Source organism: Marmota flaviventris, chromosome 12 (assembly GCF_047511675.1).
Source record: "Marmota flaviventris isolate mMarFla1 chromosome 12, mMarFla1.hap1, whole genome shotgun sequence".
Lineage (NCBI taxonomy): Eukaryota > Metazoa > Chordata > Mammalia > Rodentia > Sciuridae > Marmota > Marmota flaviventris.
Window position 1 is genome coordinate 92,713,462 of NC_092509.1, and position 22,835 is coordinate 92,736,296.

The 22,835-nt window shown below is 35.4% G+C and overlaps 1 protein-coding gene across 2 annotated transcripts in view; it reads right to left on the bottom strand.

The window, feature by feature from the left end:
- The window catches only part of Hmcn1 (hemicentin 1), a 385,362-nt gene that overhangs the window by 134,203 nt on the left and 228,324 nt on the right, over nt 1-22,835 (bottom strand). For both annotated transcript variants that reach the window (XM_027934946.2, XM_071600213.1), the window contains 6 exons: nt 18,250-18,528; nt 17,462-17,743; nt 16,629-16,737; nt 15,415-15,584; nt 13,782-13,936; nt 9,835-9,958 (listed from right to left, as the gene is read on the bottom strand). In XM_027934946.2, coding sequence (XP_027790747.2) covers nt 9,835-9,958; nt 13,782-13,936; nt 15,415-15,584; nt 16,629-16,737; nt 17,462-17,743; nt 18,250-18,528 — 1,119 coding nt within the window. The remainder of the gene's footprint in view (nt 1-9,834; nt 9,959-13,781; nt 13,937-15,414; nt 15,585-16,628; nt 16,738-17,461; nt 17,744-18,249; nt 18,529-22,835) is intronic.

The following is a 22,835-nucleotide window of genomic DNA, read 5'->3' on the forward strand; positions in this document are numbered from 1 at the left end:
ATATTTAGGGGTAATCTCTCTACTTTAAGGCCAGCTGACAACAATCTTAATTTCACTGGCTACCTTAAATTCTTTAAAGATGCAGCCTAACATATATTATCAGGTTCCAGGATTAGGATGCTTATATTCTCCCCAATCACTAAATAGACAAGAAGCAACAACAAAGACCAGCAGCAACAATAACAGTAAAAAGCATGGCAAAACGGGAAGTCATGAGTGGGAATTAACACCTTATGTATGTTACTTACAATTTCTGCTTTTCAATAAAAACAAAAATAAAACACATAAAGGAAGAAGTGAACATGACATACACAGAAAAAGAAGAATAGAAACTGTCCATCAGGAAGCTTAGATATTGGACTTATTAGACTAAGACTTTAAATCAGCTATTTTAAATATGTTTCAACAATTACATAAACCATGACTAAAGAACTCAGTGGAAGTATGAGAATAATGTCTCACTAGAGTACAAATCAAAAGATGGAATTACTAAAAAATAATTTTTAAAAAAAGAGCCAAATAGAAATCTTGGACTCAATGCCATATCTGATCAGGAAGAAAGCAGAATCAATGACTTTATTTTATTTATTTATTTTCTTGTTACTGGAGATTTAACCCAGGGGCACTTTACCACCATGCCATATCCTCAGCCCTTTTTCTCTTTTTTATTTTAAGACAGTGTCTTCCTAAGTTGCTTAGTGCCTCCTAAGTTACTGAGGCTGGTCTTGAACTTGTGATCCTTCTGTTTCAGCCTTCTGAGTTGCTGGGATTATAGTCATGCCCTACCATGTTCAGCAGAATCAGTGAATTTAAAGATAGGTCAGTTGAGAATATACAATTTCAGAAGCATCCAGGAAAAAGAATCAAGAAAAGTGACAGTTTCTTTGAGACTTGGGACACCATCAAGTATCATGGGGATTCTGAAGAAGAGAAGACACAGAAAGGTGCAGAAACAAAAGATAAATAATAGTTGAAATTTTCCTAAATTTGAAAAAAGATATTAACCCACATATTTAAGAAGTTAAACTCCCAGTTGTAAAAACTTAAAAAAAATAAAATCCACACTAAGATGTTAGAATCAAACTATTCAAAACCAAAGATGAAGAAAATCTTAAAAGTAGCAAGAGAGAAGTGACTTATAATGTACAAGGACACTCAATAAGGACCTCACCAAAAAAACATAAAAGAAAATGACCATCAAATAAGAATTCTATGCCCAGCAAATCTATCCTTTAAAAATAAATAAAGAATAAATCAACACTTTCCTAGAAAAACAAAATGTTGAAAGTATTCATTGGTAGCTCATGTCCTATAAGAAATACCAAAGGGTGTTTGTCAGGCTGAATGAAGCAATAAGTAACATACGAAGAGATAAGGAACACTGACAGGTGTAACTACACCAACAAGTATAAAAGGCAGTAAAAATTTTTTGCTTTTTTCTCTTATTGATTTAAATGACAATGTCATAAATCAATAATTATAAATTTACTTTTTTCTCTTATTGATTTAAATGACAATGTCATAAATCAATAATTATAAATTTGTGGTGATGAACAGATGATGAAAAAAAGAATTTGCCTAACAATAAGAGGACAAAAGGAGGAAAAGGAGCCAAATTTTTATATATTATTAAAACTTTATATTAATTGAAACTTACATTATTATTTACAAAGATGTTAATTCTGTTCCTTAGAATAACCACTAAAAATTTATTAAAAAATAGTAAAGAAACGAGGCAAATTAAATGGTACACACCAATATGCCTATTTACCATAAAAAGGTAGCAATGATGGAACAGAAAAACAAACAAATGGCATAAGACATAAAAATACCCAACAAATTACAGACCCAATCCTAACATATCAACAACTATACTGAGTACAAATGTATTAAATACTCCAATCAAAGGGCAGAAACTGGAATAATGGATAAAAAAAAAAACATGATCCAATTTTATGTTGTGTACAAGAGAAACATTTCAGATTCAGACACAAATGCTTGAAAGCAAAAGGAAGGAAAAGATACATAATATAAATAGTAACCAAAAAGGAAATAAAGAGACTATACTATACAAAAATATGCTTCAAGAGAAGTAGGACGTTTTTTAATGTCACAAAGGGTCGATTCATCAAGGAGGCATACCAATTATAAACATATCTGTATGTAATAACAGAGTCCCAGCATAAATGGAATGAAAAATAACAGACTCAATGAGAAAAACAGACAAGTTGACAATAAAAGTTGGAGACTTCAATATTCAACTTTCAGTAAAAACTTGTCTATGGCATGAGAAATTATCAACAGAATGAAGAGATGGCCTACAGGAAAAGTACTTAGGAACAATTCATCCAATATGGCATTGATTTCCAAAATATATAAAGAACTCAAACCACTCAACAGTAAAAAGTAAATAAATAAAAACAATCCGATTTTAATAATAGGCAAACAAACAAACAAACAAAAAAAACAAATGGTCCAATCAATAAATGGGCTAAGGAACTAAACAGACACTTCACTGAAAAAGAAATACAACTGATCAACAAACACATTAAAAAATGTTCATCATCTCTAGCAATTAGAGAAATGCAAATTAAAACTACCAAGATTTCATCTCACTTATCCCACTCCTTGGTTCATACCCAAAGGACTTAAAATCAGCACACTACAGTAATGCAGCCACATCAATGTTTATAGCAACTCAATTCACAATAGCAAAACTATGGAACCAATGTAGATGCCCTTCAACAGGTGAATGGATAAAGAAAATTTGGTACCTATATCCAATGGAATATTACTCAGCCTTAAAGAACAATGAAATTATGGCTTTTGCAGGTAAATGGATGGAATTAGAGAATATCATGCTAAGTAAAATAAGCCAATCCCAATAAACCAAAGCCAGAATGTTTTCTCTGATAAGCAGATGCTAATCCTTACTGGGGCAAGGGATAAGGAAGAATGAAGGAACTTTGGATTACGTAGAGGGGAGTGAAGGAAGGGGTGAGGCTGTGGGGTTGGGAAGGGTGGTAGAATGAGACAGACATTACTGCCCTATATACATGTATGGTTACAGTACTGGTGTGACTCTGCACCATGTACAGCCAGAGGAATGAGAAGTTGTGCTCCATTTGTGTACAATGTTTCAAAATGCATTCTACTGTCATGTATAACTAATCAGAACAAATTTTAACAAAGCAAAAAAATAGGCAAATGATCTGAATATACATTTCTCAAAAGAGGTTATAAAAATGGTCAACAATTATATGAAAAATGCCTAACATCAGAAAAATGCAAATCAAAATGACAATAAAATATAATTTTACTCCAGTTAGAATGGCTATTATCGGGAAAAAAAATGCTGGAGAGCATGCAGAGAAAGCAGAACTCTCAAACCTTGTTGGTGGAAATGTAAATTCATACAGACATTATGGTTAAAGTATGGAGGTTTCTCAAAAACTAGAACTAGAGCTACAGTATGATACAGCAAACCCACTACTTGGTATGTATCCAAAGGAAATGAAGAATCACCTGCACTTGCATGTTTATTGTAGTAGCTCACAATAAGAATGATAACGCATCAGTGTCGGTTTCCATTGATGGATTAATGGATAAGGAAAAGGTGGTATATATACACAATAGAATATTATTCAACATTAAGTAGAATGAAATCTTGTCATTTGCAGCAACACAGCCTGAACTGGGAGACATTATGTTAAGTAAAACAAGAAGTCAGGCACAGAAAGACAAATCCTGCATGTCCTACGTTGCTAGTGGGACTACAAATTGGTACAACCACTCTGGAAAGCAGTAAGGAGATTCCCTAGAAAACTTGGAGTGGAACTGCCATTTGACCCAGTTATTCCACTCCTCAGTATATACCCAAAGGACTTAAAATCATCATAGTATAGTAACACAGTCACATCAATGTTTATAGTAGCTCAATTCACAATAGCAAAATTATGGAACCAATGTAGATGTCCTTCAATAGATGAATGGATAAAGAAAATGCAGCACATATACACAATGGAATATTACTCAGCATTAAAAATGACTTTATGATTTTGCTGGTAAATGGAAGGATCTGGAGACTCTCATGCTAACTGAAATAAGCCAGTCCCAAAAAATTAAAGGTCGAATGTTCTCTCTGATATATGGATGCTAAAACACAATAAGGAGGGTAGGGAGGGAAGAATCAAATTTGATTGGATTATACAAAGGGAAATGAAGGGAAGGGAGTGGGGATAGGAAAAAGATAGTAGAGTGAATCAGACACAACTTTCCTATGTTCATATATGAATACACCACCAGTGAAACTCCACATTATATACAACCCCAAGAATGGGATCCTAATTAGAATAAGTTGTACTCCATGTATGTATAATGTCAAGATACACTCTACTGTCATGTATATCTAAAAAGAACAAATAAAATATAAATTAAAAAAAATTTTAAAATACTACATGTCCTCACTTACATATGGAAGCTAAAAAGTGGATCTCAAAGAGGCAGGGAACAGATGAGTGGATATCAGAGCCTGAGAATGAAAGGAGGGATGGATGGAGAGAGAATGGGCAGTGGGTACAGAGTTGCAGCTGGATAGAAAGAGAAACTTCTAATGGTCTATGGCACAGCAGGATAACCATGGTTGGCAACAATTAAATATTTCAAAATAGTTAATAGGGAGGATTTCAAATGCTCCCAACTCAACGAAATAATATGCATGAAGTGAAAGACACACCAGTTGCCTTGATTTGATCACAACATATTGTATACATGTATTGAAATGTCACACGGTACTCCACGAATGTTAAATTGCTATGTGTCAATTAAAAATTTAAAAACTCAAAATTTCTGCTTCAAAAATAAAAAAAAAATGTGGCATCTATACACAATGGAATATTACTCAGCACTAAAAAATAATAAGATCATGGCATTTGCAGGGAAATGGATGGCATCAGAGCAGATTATGCTAAGTGAAGTTAGCCAATCCCCCCCAAAATAAATGTCTTCTCTGATATAAGGGGGGTGACTCAAAATGGGGAAGAGAGGAAGAGCATGGGAAGAAAATTACCTCTACATAGGGAAGAGGGATGGGAGGGAAAGGGAGGGAGAAAGGGAATTGCATGGATGGTGGAAGGAGACGTCTCCCTCATTGTTATACAAAATACATGTATGAAGATGTGAGAAAAAAAAAGAATAGTGTTACAAAAGCCTGTGATGTTTCATTGCTTCAAGTGCCAGCCAGAGAATTTCAGTGCAAATTCATACACTAAATACAAGAAAAACCTGATTTTCAGTTAAGAAGTAAGTACCATATAAATTCCATCATTCCCTTCTAGCATTTAAAGTGGACAGTCTTGAATATGGAAGAAATTAGAAATGATTCTAGACAAATCATTAGTTAGGTAACAACATCTCATATTAACAATAAGATGTCTGTGTTCCCTAGGCATGAGGGCACATTCCATTCAATTTACTGTTTTGGTTTGGTTTTTTCCTTCTTCTAAAACCTGCATGAGCATATCATGCCAAAGCCACAATACCTTTTTCTTGGCGCAGTATGTGCTAGATTCTGCCTATTCCTTTAATCAGTCAGAACTGACTTTCAAATTGAATGGAATTAATATATAATTGACCTGAGTGGTTTTAGTTGAGTTAATCCTCCCTATTCACTAAAACTATGAAACAGTGAGGAATAAATTCATCCACAGCAATATATGTAATAGTATAATACAGTAGAGTCCTGAACTGAACTTATTCATTGAAAAATAAAAACAAAGTTCCCCAAGTCTCCTTTAGGCCACAAGTGAGCTATTAAACCAAACAGAAATGACAGAGAAACGTTTTTTGAGTGGGTGTTAGCAGATGTTAGCCAAGCAAATACTTAAAAAAAAATAAAATAAAAATAAGGGGTGCTTTACTAACGTTTTTACCAGACAACTAATACAGACCCATGCGGGTTCTTGGCCAACAGTAAAGGCAGCAACACTTTAGATATATTTGTTAAAATTGTGCAGTGAGAAGGGCTAGGAGCCAACCATATGTTTTGCCAAAATAGTCTTTATGCTACCATTTACAGATGTTGACTGGGGGCCAGGCACCAGGCTAAGATTTTCAGGCATAGTCTTCCATTTGATCTTCAAACAACCCCCATGACTATGAGGTATTATCATTATCCTTCCCAACATACAGATCTGAGGACTCCAAGTTTTTAGAAAGCTAATATCTGCACTTAACAGCTTGCAGGCATTAATCGACAATGTAGGAATCAAACTTGAAGTGCCTCTTCTTAACAACATTCTGCTTCTTCTGGATATTTCACCTTGGTTGATTTTTTTTCCCTAGGAAATAATTATGTGCAGATGAAATGAATGCTTGAGTTATTAGACCCCAAATAACCATTTGTTTGTGGAAACATCTGTTTCATTTGGCAAATATTTGAGGTTTAGATATAATTTCATAGTTTGGTTTAGAGAATAAAAACTTCCAGAATTATGAAACTTTGATGATCAAAAAAAGACCACCTACTGAGGGCTCCTGCCTTTTATAATAACCAGAAGTCCTCCTTGGAAATTCCATGAGAACGTTCCTCTCCTCATGATCGGAACTTGGTCTTCTAGTCCTGGAGACTATAAGTCCTCTTACTTTGGCTGTTGGAAACATTTTTTGCTATGATTGAGAAGAATGGCAGCATCAAAGATCTTTTTAGAAGAAAGGAAAATATTAAAGAATTGGAATGCTGAGTATTTTAGGATTGAAAAATTTTGGAAGACAACTGTAATAAATGGCTACTTGCTGAATGTGTTACTCACTAATAAAGACTGAGATTAAAACAAACCCTAACTTCAAAAGTAACTATAGGGGTGGTTAAATAAGCCAATAACTGAAGTACATTAAGTGATGATTGCTTCCCAAGAGATTTGCCAATGCCTTTTTAAATATATATAGTACCAGAACTGTATATAATACTTCTGAAGTGTTCAGAGATAAAGAGTATTACAGGGCTAGTTTCTCTCCTATTCCTCATATTGTATTTTTTATTACTGACTTCTATGATTGATTAGCCCTTTTAGGACACTGAATTATCATATCTACAGTAATTGCCAAAATCCAAATAATGCTCAAGTATTTCCATGTATGCTGTCTTTAAATCAAGCTTTCACAGCTTTGTTTTGTGTATTATATTAACATGCCCTTTAAGTCTCCAAAGTCTTTTCAAAGTCTTTCATTAACCACTTTCTTTTAACATCTCCAATTATCACTGAAGTTATTAATATAAGTATTGAAGAGGATAGAGTCAGGTTTGGAGCTGCATACATCCAATATGGCTGTCATTAATGCCACAAGAGATTCGAGCTCTTGGTGCCAATTCCAGCCACATGCAGAGTCAGCTGCTTCCTCCAGGTCCATTATGATTAATAGTAGAAGCTCACTTTATCACCTATTCTCCTTAAGGGAGGTAAACTGTTATCCAGATGGATTAAGATCATATTGGATGAAATGCTTTAAACTATTACTCTAATTTACCTCTATTCTGTGATTGACAGGTATCAAAAATTGTTCTGTATCTGCCATCCAATTTGGCAAATTTTAACAAACCTTTTTAATGACTAACCTTCTGTTTCTCTTTCTTTTCACATTAATCCAGATGTTTTCCAGTCTTCTCCCCATCTCTTTGATGATTTTCCATGTAGACATGAACCCTAAGTACAACTCCTGCCAACTGACATTTTGTTAGGTTTACAAACTTGTGTTTCTTAGGTTATCAATCCTGCTTTTTCTTTTCTGTTGTTGCCCTTTATTTGATTTCTTTCATGGAACTCTGGTTTTCAGTCATCCTTAACTACACCAGCAAACCTCTAGACCAGTCTTTAGTGTCTGACCCAAAAGCTCTTCAAATATTAGTGTGGAGACCATCTGCATCAGAGATGTTCAGGAGATCTGGGCTTGGCCTCCAGAGACTTTTATTTTTTTAAATTTTTTTGTAGTTGTAGATGGACAGAATGCCTTTATTTTATTTAATTCTTTTTATGTGGTGCTAGGATCGAACCCAGTTCCTCACACATGCCAGGCAAACACTCTGCCACTGAGCTACAGCCTCAGCCCCAAGAAACTCTGTTTTGAATATGCAAAGAGGACAGAAGGAGCCTTGGTGTACAGAACTGGGAGACAGAACAGAAAGCCCACCTCTCAGCACACTCTTAGACAGAAGAGGTAGTTTGAGTAGATGGTGGAGAGAGCTGTCAAAGAGCATTAGGAAGACAGAGGTGACTTTATGAGAAACAAAGTCAATTCAAGGAAACAAGAGACAGCAGCATCAGCCTGTCCTCAACCCCCAAGCATGGTGAGCCAGTTCCAAAATGATTACATTCAGATATTATCCTTCAAATTAATAACTCGTGAAATAATAAAGGTCCTCTCAAGCAACATGCTTTATGCCTGTGCTAGGCAGCTTTTCCTCACTGTGACCAAAATAACTGACAAACAAGTTAGAGGAGGAAAGATTTATGCTGATTGATGGTTTCAGAGGTCTCATTTTGTGGTCCTCCAACTTGAAGAAAGATCCCAGTTGACAGGCATGGTGGAGGAAAGCTGCTTAGCCCATGGCAGTCGGGAAGCAGAGTGACAGGAACCAGGGAACAGAGAAGCCCTTCCAGGGCACACCCCAGTGACCTGCTTCCTCCAATTAGATCTCCACTCCCAGAAGTCCATTCAGTTATCAGTGGATTAATCCATCAATGGATTAATTCCCTGATTAGCTCAAAGCCCTCATCATCCAATTCTTGCCTAAAAGCTCCACCTCTCTACCTTTCTGCATGGGGGACATGCCTATGAAACATAAGCCTTTGGGGGAACATTCCAGATTCAAACCAAAACAGTTCATAAATATTCTTAAACTAGGTGTTAATATTTAGGAACATGGGGAAAGAATAAATTGATTTACTGGAAACATTTACAGAACTGATGATTTGAATCTTTTAACTGGCTGATTAAAAAAAAGAAAATATGTAAAGAAGCAAATTATTCAATATCTAAATTTTTTCATTCACTTACTATTCTTCATTCAAATGTACTCTTTCATTTGGTACTTTTTTTTTAAACTACCTACATGTACCTGGAATTTAGTTAGGCACTGGAACACTATACTAGGTTAAACTCCTCAGTAAATGTGGAATGAATGTATGAATGAGTGGTTGAATGACCAAAGGAATAGATAGAATGTAGAATATGCCGTCACATGACTGAGGGAAAACTAATGCTACGTACATGGAGATCTTGAATAGGTTTCTGCAACCTGGTTAAGTCCAAGCCTTCAATTCTCGACCTTCTCTGATGAACCTCTAGAGAAATAAGTCTCATATTCAAGGTCATGTAGCCTTTCAAGTTTGCTATGAAGCTGTAATATTAATGTGTGTTCCATGGCCACCCAGACTTCTTATTAAAGCACACAGGAGAATCTGAGCCAAGGACAGCTTTCCTTTACAAAATACCTCTTTTAAACAGGCAAGAAAATTACAGAGAAGACTGAATGTACAACCTAGCAACTTTTTGTCTTTTGCAACAAAAAAATTTTCTGCAAAAACAAAAAAAAAACTTATCAGCTAAAGGAATACAGGATTTGTATTTATTTGTGTGCTCCTGTGCATCCTATTTGATGACCTGAAAACTGAAGATTTTAATATGAGCAATTATAATTACAATAAACTATCTAGCTTTATTCATGCAGGCTAAAATAAACACTTGTTTCTTTTATATTGTAATTCAATAAAAATGAGCCCACCATGTTTCAAAAAGCCATAAAAAGATTCTTTTGTTAAGACGTGGAAATTACATTACCATGCACATGCAATTGAGTGTGCTGTTGTGTTTCTCCAGCTGCATTGGTAGCCACACATGTGTATCTGCCAGCATCTTCCAACAGGGCTTTGGCAATCTGCAGAACTCGGCCAGAAGACTGTATCTAATTGGAAGCAAAAAGCATGGCAGCATTTTATACTTTGTGCTTAGACTGGAGAACATTCACCAAGATAGAAAAATTCATTAAAGTTATAATATCTAATTATATTTTCATGCCAATATCCTAATTATTTCTTGAGATATTAGAAGTAGATCACTTCATTATGCATAAGAAAATAGGGTGATTTGATTGAAAGCTTGTTGTTATTCATTGGAAATCACAAAACAAAATAGCCTAAGGCTAGCTTGCTGGTATAGTCATAAAACTCCACTGAATAAAGGCCTTTCTCACTGAATTATGATAAAAATTTAAGCCATTTAAAATACATGGCAACATCCATATAACACTTCATAAATATTTTTAAAACAACAAACTTTTTTGATTAAATTGTCATGGGGGGGCCAAGAGAAACAATAAAAATCATAAAATACGAATAACAGAAATGCAGATAAATTCTTTGAATTTTCTTCTTTCCTTCTTAGACCCATTGAAACTGGCCTCCGCCATTTTGAAACTGGTGATTCAGAGGTTATTCCACGGAACTGATTATGCTGAGGCAATCAGTAATTTCCAATCACATTATCCATTATTCTATGTCCTAGGTGTATACTTTCCCACGATCAGCCTACTCCTTGAAACTCTATACTCTAGGTTTTAAAGATATAGTATTCCCTGTTCTTATTCTCTGACTTTTTAGGAGATTACTTTACAGAATAGACTTCCTCTTGATGTCTCGTTAGCAAGACACTTTAGTTGTCTGGTAGTTTTCACCCAATCCCATGGCATCAGTGAAAACCCCATGTGGACTCCCTAAATTTATAGCTTTAGCTTCAACTTCTCTCTTGAGCTCCAATTGGTTTTAGTTATCTACTGAACAGGTTAATATCAAATTAAACTTATCTAGAATTAAAGTCATAAGCCCTTTCATTTCTAAAATCTCCTTCTCATTGCATTTTCCCCATCTTGCTTAGTGGCACCCACTATTTTTCCAGTCATCTGTTTTTTTTGGAGCTCACTTTAACTCCCAATTATACCACTGCATGTTTTTCAGATCCTGTTTTCCATTTCCACAGCCACTGTGGGATTATAATGGCTTCCTAACTGATGTTGCAGTGTCTCCAGCCTCCCCAATTTTTAATCTATCCTGCACACTTGCCAGAATAATTTGTTTAAGATGGAAATTTGATCCTTTTACCAGTCTCCCTTCAAACCTCATTCATGGCTCCCCACCTTGCCCAGAATGAAATCTGAACTCATCATAAGCCCTCCAGGCTCACCACATTCTGATCCCAAATGATCTCTCCAAACTGCCATATAAACTCCCACTTAACCTGTTTTCCAGCCATACTGTACTAAACTTGTTAAGCAACATTTGTAAATTTATATTCTGGAATATTGCACATGGACTTTACATGCAATAAGTTTTTAAGACTGTGAATTAAGTTGATTCTCTCTCCCTATGCTTCTTACTTTTATTCTTTCCTTGAATTAACTCATCTGTCTCATAGTTCAAATATCATCAATGTACCAATATTCCAATCAGAGCCCTCTGTTGAGCTTCAATATCATATATTAAATGATCCACTAACATTTCCACTAGTTTATCTCAAAGTCACTACCCCCAAAATTCTAAAACTCAAATTAGTTTTTTCCTCTTTAACTTATCCTTCTCCAGAGTATCTAATCTCATTAGTTGGCAACATTATCCTTGCAATTAAGTAGGTCAGATTCTGAGGACACTTCCTTGACACATACTCCTTCACCTTTCACAAACAACCCCCAATGATTAAGTCTATAAATAAGTCTCAGATCTATCCAAGTATCTTCATCTCCATGGCTGGCATATCAGCTCAAATTTCTGCAATTGGTTATACATATGTACTCTTGGCTCTTCTAATTTATTCTTTGGCAGGAATCCAGATAACTATAGTCATGCTCTGCAAAACAATGTGTTGGTGAGTAACTGACCACAGACATGATGGTAGACACCATCTAGCCTAGTTGTGTATTATGCTGTTACATCTAATGTTTGTGTAAGGACAGACTATGATGTTTGTGCAATGATGAAATTACCTATGGATGTATTTCTCAGAATGTATCCCTGTTTTTAAGCCACATTTAACTCTATTTAAAATGTGTACCTGATCACGTCCCTTCTCTCTTAAAACTCTTTGAAGGCCCTCCACTGCCTTAAGGTAAAAATAAAATCTTTACCCTATATATATGCTCTCTGCCAGCTGTCAGTCCCCTGCAATAACACTCTCCCTTGTCTCTCTTCAGCCAACTGGCTTACTTTCCAGCCCTCAAGAGGTGTCACATACTCCTTTATTTGTGCATATTTTCTCTTTAATAAACAGTTCTTTCTCATTAATTTATCCATTTAGCTCCAAAATATTCTTCAGAGCTCTGTTTAGTTTCCTTGTTATATGTTCTTACACCTCTCTATACTGTCTTCAAATAGCTCATCATGATAGCTGATTCACTTTTGCATATGATTACATGATAAATGTCCATCTCCAGATAAACAGTTACTTACTTACACTATGTTCTAAAACTACATGCTAGCACAAAGGTGTGAGATTAGTTCCATTGGATTTTGAATAGAAATAATAACTGAACATGTACCTATTACTTCTACAAGGAAAAGAAACTCAAGATATCTCATATTGAAAACTTACAAGTAAATCTCAAACCCCACAGTCAATTAACACGATCCTAATAGCAAAGTCTGTTAATTCTGATTTTTAAATGCATCATTTAGATTATTCATATTTGAAATCCATCATCATTTTTTTAATTACCTACTAATTCAATGTACTGAGACACAGTTATATGTCAGACTATAATCAATATCAAGGACACAAAAATAAATTTATATATCATAAAGACTAATGGAGTCTCTGCCCTCTTGTTAGCTCATAAGCTATTTTTTAAAAGATTTTTTCCCATTATTTTATTTGTTTATTTTTATGTGATGCTGAGGATCGAACCCAGTGCATCACACCTGCTAAGGAAGTGCTCTACCACTGAGCTGTACAGCCCCAGCCCACATAAACTAGTTTTTTAAACATGTTTTTTAAGACATCTGTTTCTTACGGTTATATACATATGACTTTACCTTAACCTTAGTCTATGGTGAACATATTGGAGTATATGGGCTTATTATTAATGAACGTTATTTATCCAGGAGATGCCATATTTTGTTTTTATTTATTATTATTATTATTATTATTTTGGTATTGGGGATTGAGCCTGGTGACACTTAACCACTGAGCCACACTCCCAGCCCTTTTTTAAATTTTTTATTTTGAGACAGGGTCTCACTAATTGCTTAGGGCCTCACCAATTTGCTAAAGCTAGCTTTGAACTCTCAATCCTCCTGCCTCAGCCTCCTGAGCTGCTGAGAGTATAGGCATGCACCACTACACCAGGCAAGATATCAGTTTTTTACAGCTAACTCAGGCACAAATCAAATTAAAAAAAAAAAAAAAAAACAACCCAATCTGTGTTAAAATCTGTATCATTATTATTTGTTATCAAGGTTATTAAATCCTTTATTTAATTCCATTCAAAAAATTATAAGGAAGGGCTGGGGTTGTAGGTCAGTGGTAGAGTCCTTGCCTAGCTTGTATGAGGCACTGGGTTCAATCCTCAACACCACAAATAAAGAAATAAAAATATTTTTAAAAAATTATAAGGAAAATATATAGTTTTACTATATTGTCTGCAAAGTCCATAAAATCTACAATTAATAAAGAATACTGTGATTGGTCTGAGAAGATCGATACAGCTTTCTCAATTTGGGTCCTGTAACATTTATACTTACTTTGAGATTTCCTTGGGCAGTGTTCACAGGCTGGTCATCTTTTAACCAAGTAATGGATGGATGTGGGATGCCATTGGCTATGCACTGCAAGGTGACAGGTTTGCTTTTCACCACGGCTCTCTCAGGAGGGCCTGAGGACTTGATTGTTGGAGGAACTAGATGGAAGAAAGGAAGGGCAGAAAGAATGAAAAAATCACCACCAGGAGATGGTCAAACACTTAAGATGAACAAACCTGAAACTTTAACACTTAGAAAAGAAAAAAAATTCCAATTTCAACAAACAATGAAGGAATTTCATGATGCATTTTATTGATAATTTTAGCAATATTAGATATTACTTTTTCCTAACTATGGATTTCAGATTTTTCAAAGAATAAATGAAACATATGTGTTACTGCAGTAATGTACATTTGGCTTACACGTTTTGGTGTCTTTTCCCAATCAATAATGACCTTCCTTTTCTCTAGAACTGTCTTACTAAATCAAAGTGGGATCTGAGCACTATTTACACATGACTCTGCCCAGGTAAGACTGATTGAACCTGCGTTGGTAACTTGCTCTAAGCTGGATCTGCCACATTTTCTCTCAAAAAATTGGAAGTGAGACTGAGAAACAAGATTATCTACACTTCAGCGTGGGACATGGGGCTAAAACGTGAAACAAACAAGAAGTCTGCAGAGAGAGGGAAGGATGAAGTTGACATTCCAAGACACTTCTTCCTGTGGCTTCCAAATGGCTCTGTAGTTTCTGGTTCCAGATCCTTCTTCTCAAGTTCTTCTGTGGCAGAGAGTTGTTTCTATCATTAAATTAATGGTTATAATATCAACATGACAGTTCTGTGAATGCATTTCTGTGCTCTAGATCCTGCAGTTAATCCCTTAGCCTCCACTCCGGAGAGTCTTCCCAATCACTCCTGTTTAGGCTAAACCCTTAAATGATGACACAACACCTTTAGTTGAAAGTTGCTGCCTGCCTCTTGTAACTTCTTCAGTTTCACTTCTGGGACCCTGATGAGCTCTGTAGAGTATACCTCCTAATATTTAAATTCTGCTGAAACTTGTTCACATGATACCTCTTGTGTCAGTAAACTGATTTAAAATCTGCCATGAATTCAAATTCACATCTTTCATCATACTTCTGTTACGGTTTAGATGTGAAATGTCCTACAAAAGCTCACATGTGAAACAATGCAAGAAGGTTTGATTAACCTAAACAGCAGATTAACTCCTGACTGGGATTAACTGAGTGGTAACTGAAGTGGTAGGGTGTGCCTTTGGTGTGCATATTTGTATCTGGAAAGTGAGCTTTCTCTTCTCTGCTTCCTGATCACCATGTGAGCTGCTTCCCTCTACCACACTCTTCTGCCACGATATCCTGTCTCACCTTGATCCTGGAGGAATGGAGTCAGCTTATTATGTACTGAGACCTCTGAAACTAGAAGCCCTCAAATAAGCTTTTCTTCCCTAAAATTGTTCTGGTCAGATCCTTTTAGTCACAGCAGCGACAAAGCTGATTTAAACAACTTTCCACAACTCAGGATTTAATCCAGATTTCCGAGCCACAATCTGAATTAGGTAATGACATAATGCTGGTTAGTTCAAAATGGAATGCTTCTGTCCCTTCTTCAACATACCATGAACAGTGACTTCAAATTCCTTCCTGTGGTCTCCAGCAGTGTTTGTGGCCACACACTGATAGAGGCCGGTGTCTGACACTTGAGCCTGAGCAATGATCAGTTTGCGTCCATTTAGTAAAATCTTGAATCCATCCCTTTCATCAATTAGCTGACCATCCTTCAGCCACCTAGAAAAAATAGCAAAAAGAAGTCTGAATTTATTATAGTTTCCAGAAAGTGTGTGTGTGTGCATGCGCGTGCACGTGTGTGTGCTTAGTATTTTGTTTATTCTCTATCATGAATTTGCCTAATTTCCTAATCATTCACTCTTTTCTTTAAAAAAAAAATTTTTAGTAGTAGATGGACACAATATATATTTTTTACTTATTTTTATGTGGTGCTGAGGATTGAACCCAGTGCCTCACACATGCAAGGCAAGTACTCTACCCTTCAGCTACAACCCCAGCCCCTAATCATGCACTCTTAAAAATAAAAAGTGCACGTAGAAGAGTAGAATAAAAGAAACCTGGTTTAAACAAAGTTGAAGTTTATAGGAACCCAGTAAATATGTGTTGAGTTCTTTGTTTTTCTCCTAATTTTAAGTTACAGAAAGATGAAATGTCCCTAAATAATACTCACTTTAATACTTAAATAACACTAACCAGAAATATTTAATCTTAAAACATCTGTAGATAAAACACTGAAATCATATATCTTTTTATTTTACATTTTTTTATGAGTCCTAACTTTCCATTTCGTTTTGTAATCATGTGTGAACCATCTCATTCCCTTAGTTGAGTAACTGCTTCTTTGCATGTCCTATCACACTTTGGAAACAAAAGTTAGGTGCTTAGTAAATGCTTTGTGAATGAAGAAATGAGAAAAAAATGATAAATATATGCCTGTTAACATCCTCTATTTCTTTAATGTTTCTGGTATTCTTTTTATTTATCAAACATTTCAGTGTCTTAGGGAGGTCAGACATTAATACTACTTAATAGTTGTCTCTCTCCACTGAAACTATAATTTCTAAGATCCTATAAAGGAATTTCCCCAGGTTGAAGTGCCCTTTGAATATCAAGTAAAATTTACCTTTTATATGGAGTACATCTTAAGAGGGATATAAAGAATGTAATTTTATACTTCCTCTTTTTAATGACACAGTCTTTCAGGACAGCTGTAAAACACATCAAAAAGTGGGAGGTATTTAGAAGACATACCAAACCCCTTACATGATAGTTGGTGGGGGAGAGCCTGTCACTTGACAATCCAGTTCCAACAAGTTATTAACCATCACAATGAAGTAAGATGTTTCATCTCCACCTTCTACAGCTGGTGGCACTAGAAAACAACAGAGACAAGCAAGGATGTAACGTGAAGAAATACACACAAGAAAAAAACCACTGTCACATCCACAACACTATGTAGTAGTTTAGAAGGTTGATAACTATCATAGCAATTTGATACATGAGCGGGGTTTGAAATGTACTGTAAGTACATTTTATACCAAACACTTGCCAAGGTCACTGAATGTATTTACAACGCAATATGGATTTTTCTCTAACTGGTATCTTGGTGCTACTGATGCCATGTGTATATAAAGTCAATTCTTATTTTAAACTGCTTATTTTCATAAGAACAAGAGAAGGGAATTTCCTCTTATTGGGCCAACTATTAAAAAAACAAAACAATAACAACAAAAAAACTTCAATCTACAACTAAAGACTGAGACTTTAGGTTGCAAGATGACTTCCCAAGGTCCAGAGAATTTTTCCTGTCGTCTAACACAGTGCTCATGAGAAAACAGTGTCTGTGGCTCACCATGATCAGATATTGTCATAGTTGTAAGAATGAAAAGTATACCAAAGTTAGTGGAAGATTTATGCGAGTTTCTTGATCATGGGACTCTGATGACAGATCTACCTCTGGGTAATGTGCAGCTTAGCTTTGAACAAACAGCTAGACTTTATCTTAGACTGTTTTACTACTGCACAAAAAGGTCTTTAATAACCTAATCAGGTTTTGCTGTGAACCTAAGGATCCAGGCAGAGGCATCCTTATTTACCTAAGACGTCAACTTCGTATTTGATTTCCTTTTCTCCTGCCACACTGGTAGCCACACATACATACTGTCCCCGATCAACTTCTAGGGCACTTGTGATTTCAAGTTTCTTCCCACCAGCTTCTATGCGGATGTTGTCACTGGCTTTCACAGGTACACCATCTTTTAACCAAGTCAGAACTGGAGCAGGGTTGCCGGCAGCTTTACACTCCAATGTCAATGAATGAGCAATAACAACTTGCTTAGTCAATGGTGTGGCTGAGTCACCTTCAATCACTGGAGGAACTAGGTAGAAAAATAGAAATCCTTCAGGTAAGTCTTTGTGCAATCATAAAATACATTCTAATGAAATAAAGGGGAGATTTTTTTTCTCACATAGTGGGTTCACAGTAACTACCTACATGTTCATCTCCCTCTAAGCTGTTGAAGAACTTCTTGGCTCAGCTCATCTGCAACTACTTTAATTCTTCTGGAATACTCTGTACAGTCGGGTTTATAAAGGACAAATAGTGAAGAATGATCTTAGTCCTAACTATTCCATAAGAACAAATGGTCTAGATGCTCCAAGTCCCATGGACCTAGGTTGTTTGAATGAATGTACCACTTCTTGCTCATCTTAGCACTGATAAACATTTTTTCAAAATCACAACACATTCTTCCAAAGTCTATCCATGCACATTGAAAAAAAAAAAAACAAACCCACCAAGATTTTATTAGTGTCCAAATTTGATGTCAGCATATTAAAAGCATAGGTAGAAAGGTACCAAATTAAAGGATGTATTTTTCCTTACCATAGACATCTACACGGAATGATTTCTCAGCAGTTCCAGCAACATTGGTTGCACGGCATGTATATATTGATGAATCAGAGACTTGCGCTCGAGGAATATGAAGAAATTGTCCTTTGTCGATATAAAGTGCTTGGGAGCTGGACATGACGAGCTGGCCATCCTTGTACCAAGTAACAGTGGGCAGTGGAAGTCCCCTGGGTTCACACTCCAGTTTAATTATGCTGTTGACCAATGCTGATACTTCTGTGGTAACATTCCCTCCTTTGATAGTAGGTGGAACTACAAAAGATTTTAGGATAAAAACAAATCTTCTAAGATCAGCATCTGCAATGAAATCCTAAATGCTAACTATGCTCAAATAACCAGTTTCAAGTAAATACAAATTTAAGTGTGAATTATTTACTGGAAACCAGTTGACAGTCTTGTCACAACAGTCTCTATTACTCCCATTTTGGGTGTTAGATTTCAGTAAAACAGTAAGTCACAGATTCAATTTCAGGAGCTTATTTAAGTCCAATAGATCATATTAGAGTAACTAAGCAAGCTATATTTAACAAACAGCAAAACAAAATAAAATTTCACCTAATGTAGATATAGTATGAAATTGATCATGGGAGCAAATAATCTCAGATGTGGCACAACTGCATGACCTTTCCCATGACATAAGGTCTAAGTGGTTTGTTTTGAGCTACAATCCATTCATTCAACTGCACTCATCCAGTTAGCTTCACGTGTGTTTCCCATAACCCAGCAACCTCATTCCTAGCCTCTGTCACCAAATGAAGACTGCTTTTAGAACAATACCTCAAGTTGCTTTATCTTTGCTACATGTTCTTAACATGGTAGTTCCGGGATCGTGCTATAATTGCAACAATTTTAAAGTAATCAAATGGCATGTGCCTAACTATGAGTATCTTGGCATAATTTTAATAAAGTTTTAAATATTAGGATAGTTTTCTTATGGTGACACTAGGGTTGTGGGCATTGAGAGACCACAGAGGAACAGCTCCATGCTCATGCCACATCAACAGCACAGCTATCAACATGACTTATCACTGATGATGTTAACCTTGGTATCCTGGTGAAGGTAGTGATGGTCAGATTTACCCATCATAAACTTAATCCTTTTCCACATTGTTCTGAAGGGGGTCAATATTTCCAGCCCACACAAACCAGGTGGAGACTGCAGTTCTAATGTCTTGTTAAGGGAATATCTATAGAAATTATTTGGAATTCTGTATAGGAGAATGAATTGTTTATTTATATCAATATGAACTCAAAGAAGCTTATTCTCTACTATGGGATATAATCTAATACTACATTTATTTATCCAGCTTTGGCTATTAAAAGCTTGTTTAGTTGGTTGCTATGCCCCATTGACATACACATATCATTGTTTTTAGCATTTTTTAAACTTGATGATCCTACACTACATGCTTCAGGCTCATTGTGTATATTTCCTTCCCCAGCCCTAGAATCAACCATTTCTTCTTCAGTGGAGAAGGATGTTAGAAAATAAGATCTGAATGCTGATTGGTATACCTTAATATTTTCTGGCAATCAGCAAACTAACACACATTTTTTTCCTCACATAATTTAAGTCATGATATATTACACTTTGACAATGAGATCATTTTCTTTTTTTATTTTTATTTTTGCAGTTGTAGATGGACAGCATGCCTTTATTTTATTTGTTTATTCTTGTGTGGTGCTGAGGATGGAACCCACTGTCTCACACGTGCAAGGCAAGCGCTCTGCCACTGAGCTACAGCCCTAGCCTGTGAGATTATTTTCTATAATGTGGTTTACTAAAGTTCATGGGCCGGTCAACTATGACCCCTGTAGGTAAGGAGATGCCTAGTTAAGAATAATTTTTACATTTTTAATGATTTGGGGAAAAAAAATCAAAAGACTAACAATACCTTTGACAGGTAAAACTAATAAGAAATTCAAATTTCAATGTCCAAAAATAAAGTGTTATTGGAACACAGTCACACTCATACTCTCCATGGCTACTTTTGCTCAACAATGGCAACAAAAACCCATGTGGTGTTCTCATTGCTTTTGCTGCTACTCAGCTTATGAAAAATTTCAGTGACACAGTTATAACTTTACAGCATTCCAAGTGCAATGCATATCACTATGCTGTGCTATTTTATTACCAATGCATATCCTCATGTCAAAATAAGAATGGAATAGAAGAGTGGGCTTCAACTATTGCACTGAGGCACACCACACAGTGTGGACTATTTTGTTATCAACTTAAATGGCACAGCATTGTATTTATTTTGTAATAGCACTATGGCTGTTCTAAAAGAATAAATATGAGTAGACTAAGCAGTCAGAGTAGTCACAATTCAAAGGAAAGCAACAGTTTATCAGAAAATGCAAAATGGAATGTCTCATCATAGCAGAAGTTCTTCACAAAAATGAAGTCAAATATAACATTATAGCCAGAGTAAGTTTCTAAGTGGCTTATCTATTAGCCAAGCAGAGAAAGCTGTCTACCAATGCCAACTTAACTAAATCAAATATGACTGTGGCAGTTAAAGAAACATATCGAGAGAAAAATCAATTTATTAAAGATTATCAGCCTTTCAGTGAGAAGAACTGAAGAGCTGAGGATGCTGGGAACAATAATAATAGTCTCTTTTTTTTTTTCTGAAGAGAATTCTCAAGTTTTGATGAGCAAACAGATATTACTGATAGTACTATGTTGTTCCTGTTTGAGAGGTCAATGCCAAGTTATAAGAAAGTGAAAAATGAGCCTTTAAGAATGGTCTGTGTGGAAAAACTATTGACAAAAATATTTTTAGAGAAGTTGGGGAAATTTTAATTCATTACACAATCTGGAGTGGACTCTGCTAAAGTTTTTCACAACTAATGGTGGTAAAAATTTGAGTGTATGAAAAATAGCTTCAGGAAATCTAAGAAGCCTATTAAAATGCAGGGTGTCAAAAGTCTGTTTATTCATTGTGTCATTTATCAGAAAGTACTTCGTGCAAATAACAATGTGTTCATTAACCAGTAGTGTTGATGGTGTAGTTTAATTGCTCTCATCAAGTACAACATCACGAGTTCCCTGGCCTTCATCGGAAGGAAAACTGAATGTCCCAGCTTACCTGACCATCACACCGCTACGCTTTGGTAGTAGTAATATTTTATTATGATTTTGAGCTCAGGGCTAAGGCTGCATTATTTCTAAATAAGAAGAATTCTTAAACATTATTATTGAACACCAAATTGTTTTAGAAATTGGTTTTTCTGTAAACTTTATATTTCTAAATGAATTCAACCTAAAATCACATAGTACTTAATGTACTACGACAGCAGTCATAAAGTTGTTTTAATCACAAGTCATATCCAACAAAGAATGACATCTTGATGTCCCTACAGATTTACAGTCATTGTATTTTCTGAGCTCAAACCACTATTTTTGCAAGGTTTGATGCAAATGCAAAAAAAAAAAAAAGTTTCCATGTTCAAAATTCATCAATTTTTGAATCCAATCTTCAAATGGAATGGACAAACTGGTTGTATAATGACACACGGAAAGTCAAACATCGAGAGATGAATATAATAGAATTCTGTAATGTCTTCCAAGCAATGAATATGCTCAATTAAAATCATATGCTTGTGAATTGATATCAGTATTAGGCAGTACCTATCTGTGTGAAAAGACATTTTCAAAGATGAAATAGATAAAATTTCATTACAGATTCCATTAAAAGATGAATTCCACTTAAGTGAAATGTTAACCCCTCACACACAAAAATAATTCCATTCCTCCCTTGGGTAGAGCTGTATTAAAAAGCATAATTTTAAAAAATATCAATAAGACGGAATTTTTTCAATAAATAATTTTGTAGAAATTTGTTTGTCTTATTATACAAGTTATTTATAGATTATCCTTGATTTTGTCTCATGGTCTGTTGAACTTAAATATTTACTACCTTGCTCTTTTAAAAAAGATTTGCCAAATTCTGCTACAAAAAAATTAATAACATTTGGAAATGCTAAGAAAGTGCATTTTATTCAGGCTTTAAACTGTTTGATTTGAGACTATTTATGTCCTATGCTAATCTATAAATCCATGTTAAATTTTTGGTGGAAATTGTCTAAAGCAGCTGCATAGCCTAATTAGTTGGATGATACAGTAAGGAAATCAACATAGGTTCAGCCAGGTGCAACAGTGCATGCCTGTAATACCAGAGTCTCTCAGGGACTGAAGTAGGAGGATCCTAAGTTCAAGGTCAGCCTCAGCACCTTAGTGAGACTCTCAGCAACTTTTTAAAACGCTGTCACAAATAAAGAACTGGGGATGTATCTCAGTCACAAAGTACCCCTGGATTCAATTCGCAGAACCAAAACAAGAAGGAACAAAACACAGATTCAGACAAATCCCTATATTTCCTGAATGTTTTTAAAATGAAATTCATTTATACCGGATAGCCTCTATTTTAATGGTTTATGTTTATGAAATTGACAAAAATTACTCAGAGAACCTTTGCAATGAATACTAGAACAACATACCACCCACTGCTTAAATTGCCAAATAAATATTTCACTTCCTGTTTCATTATAAC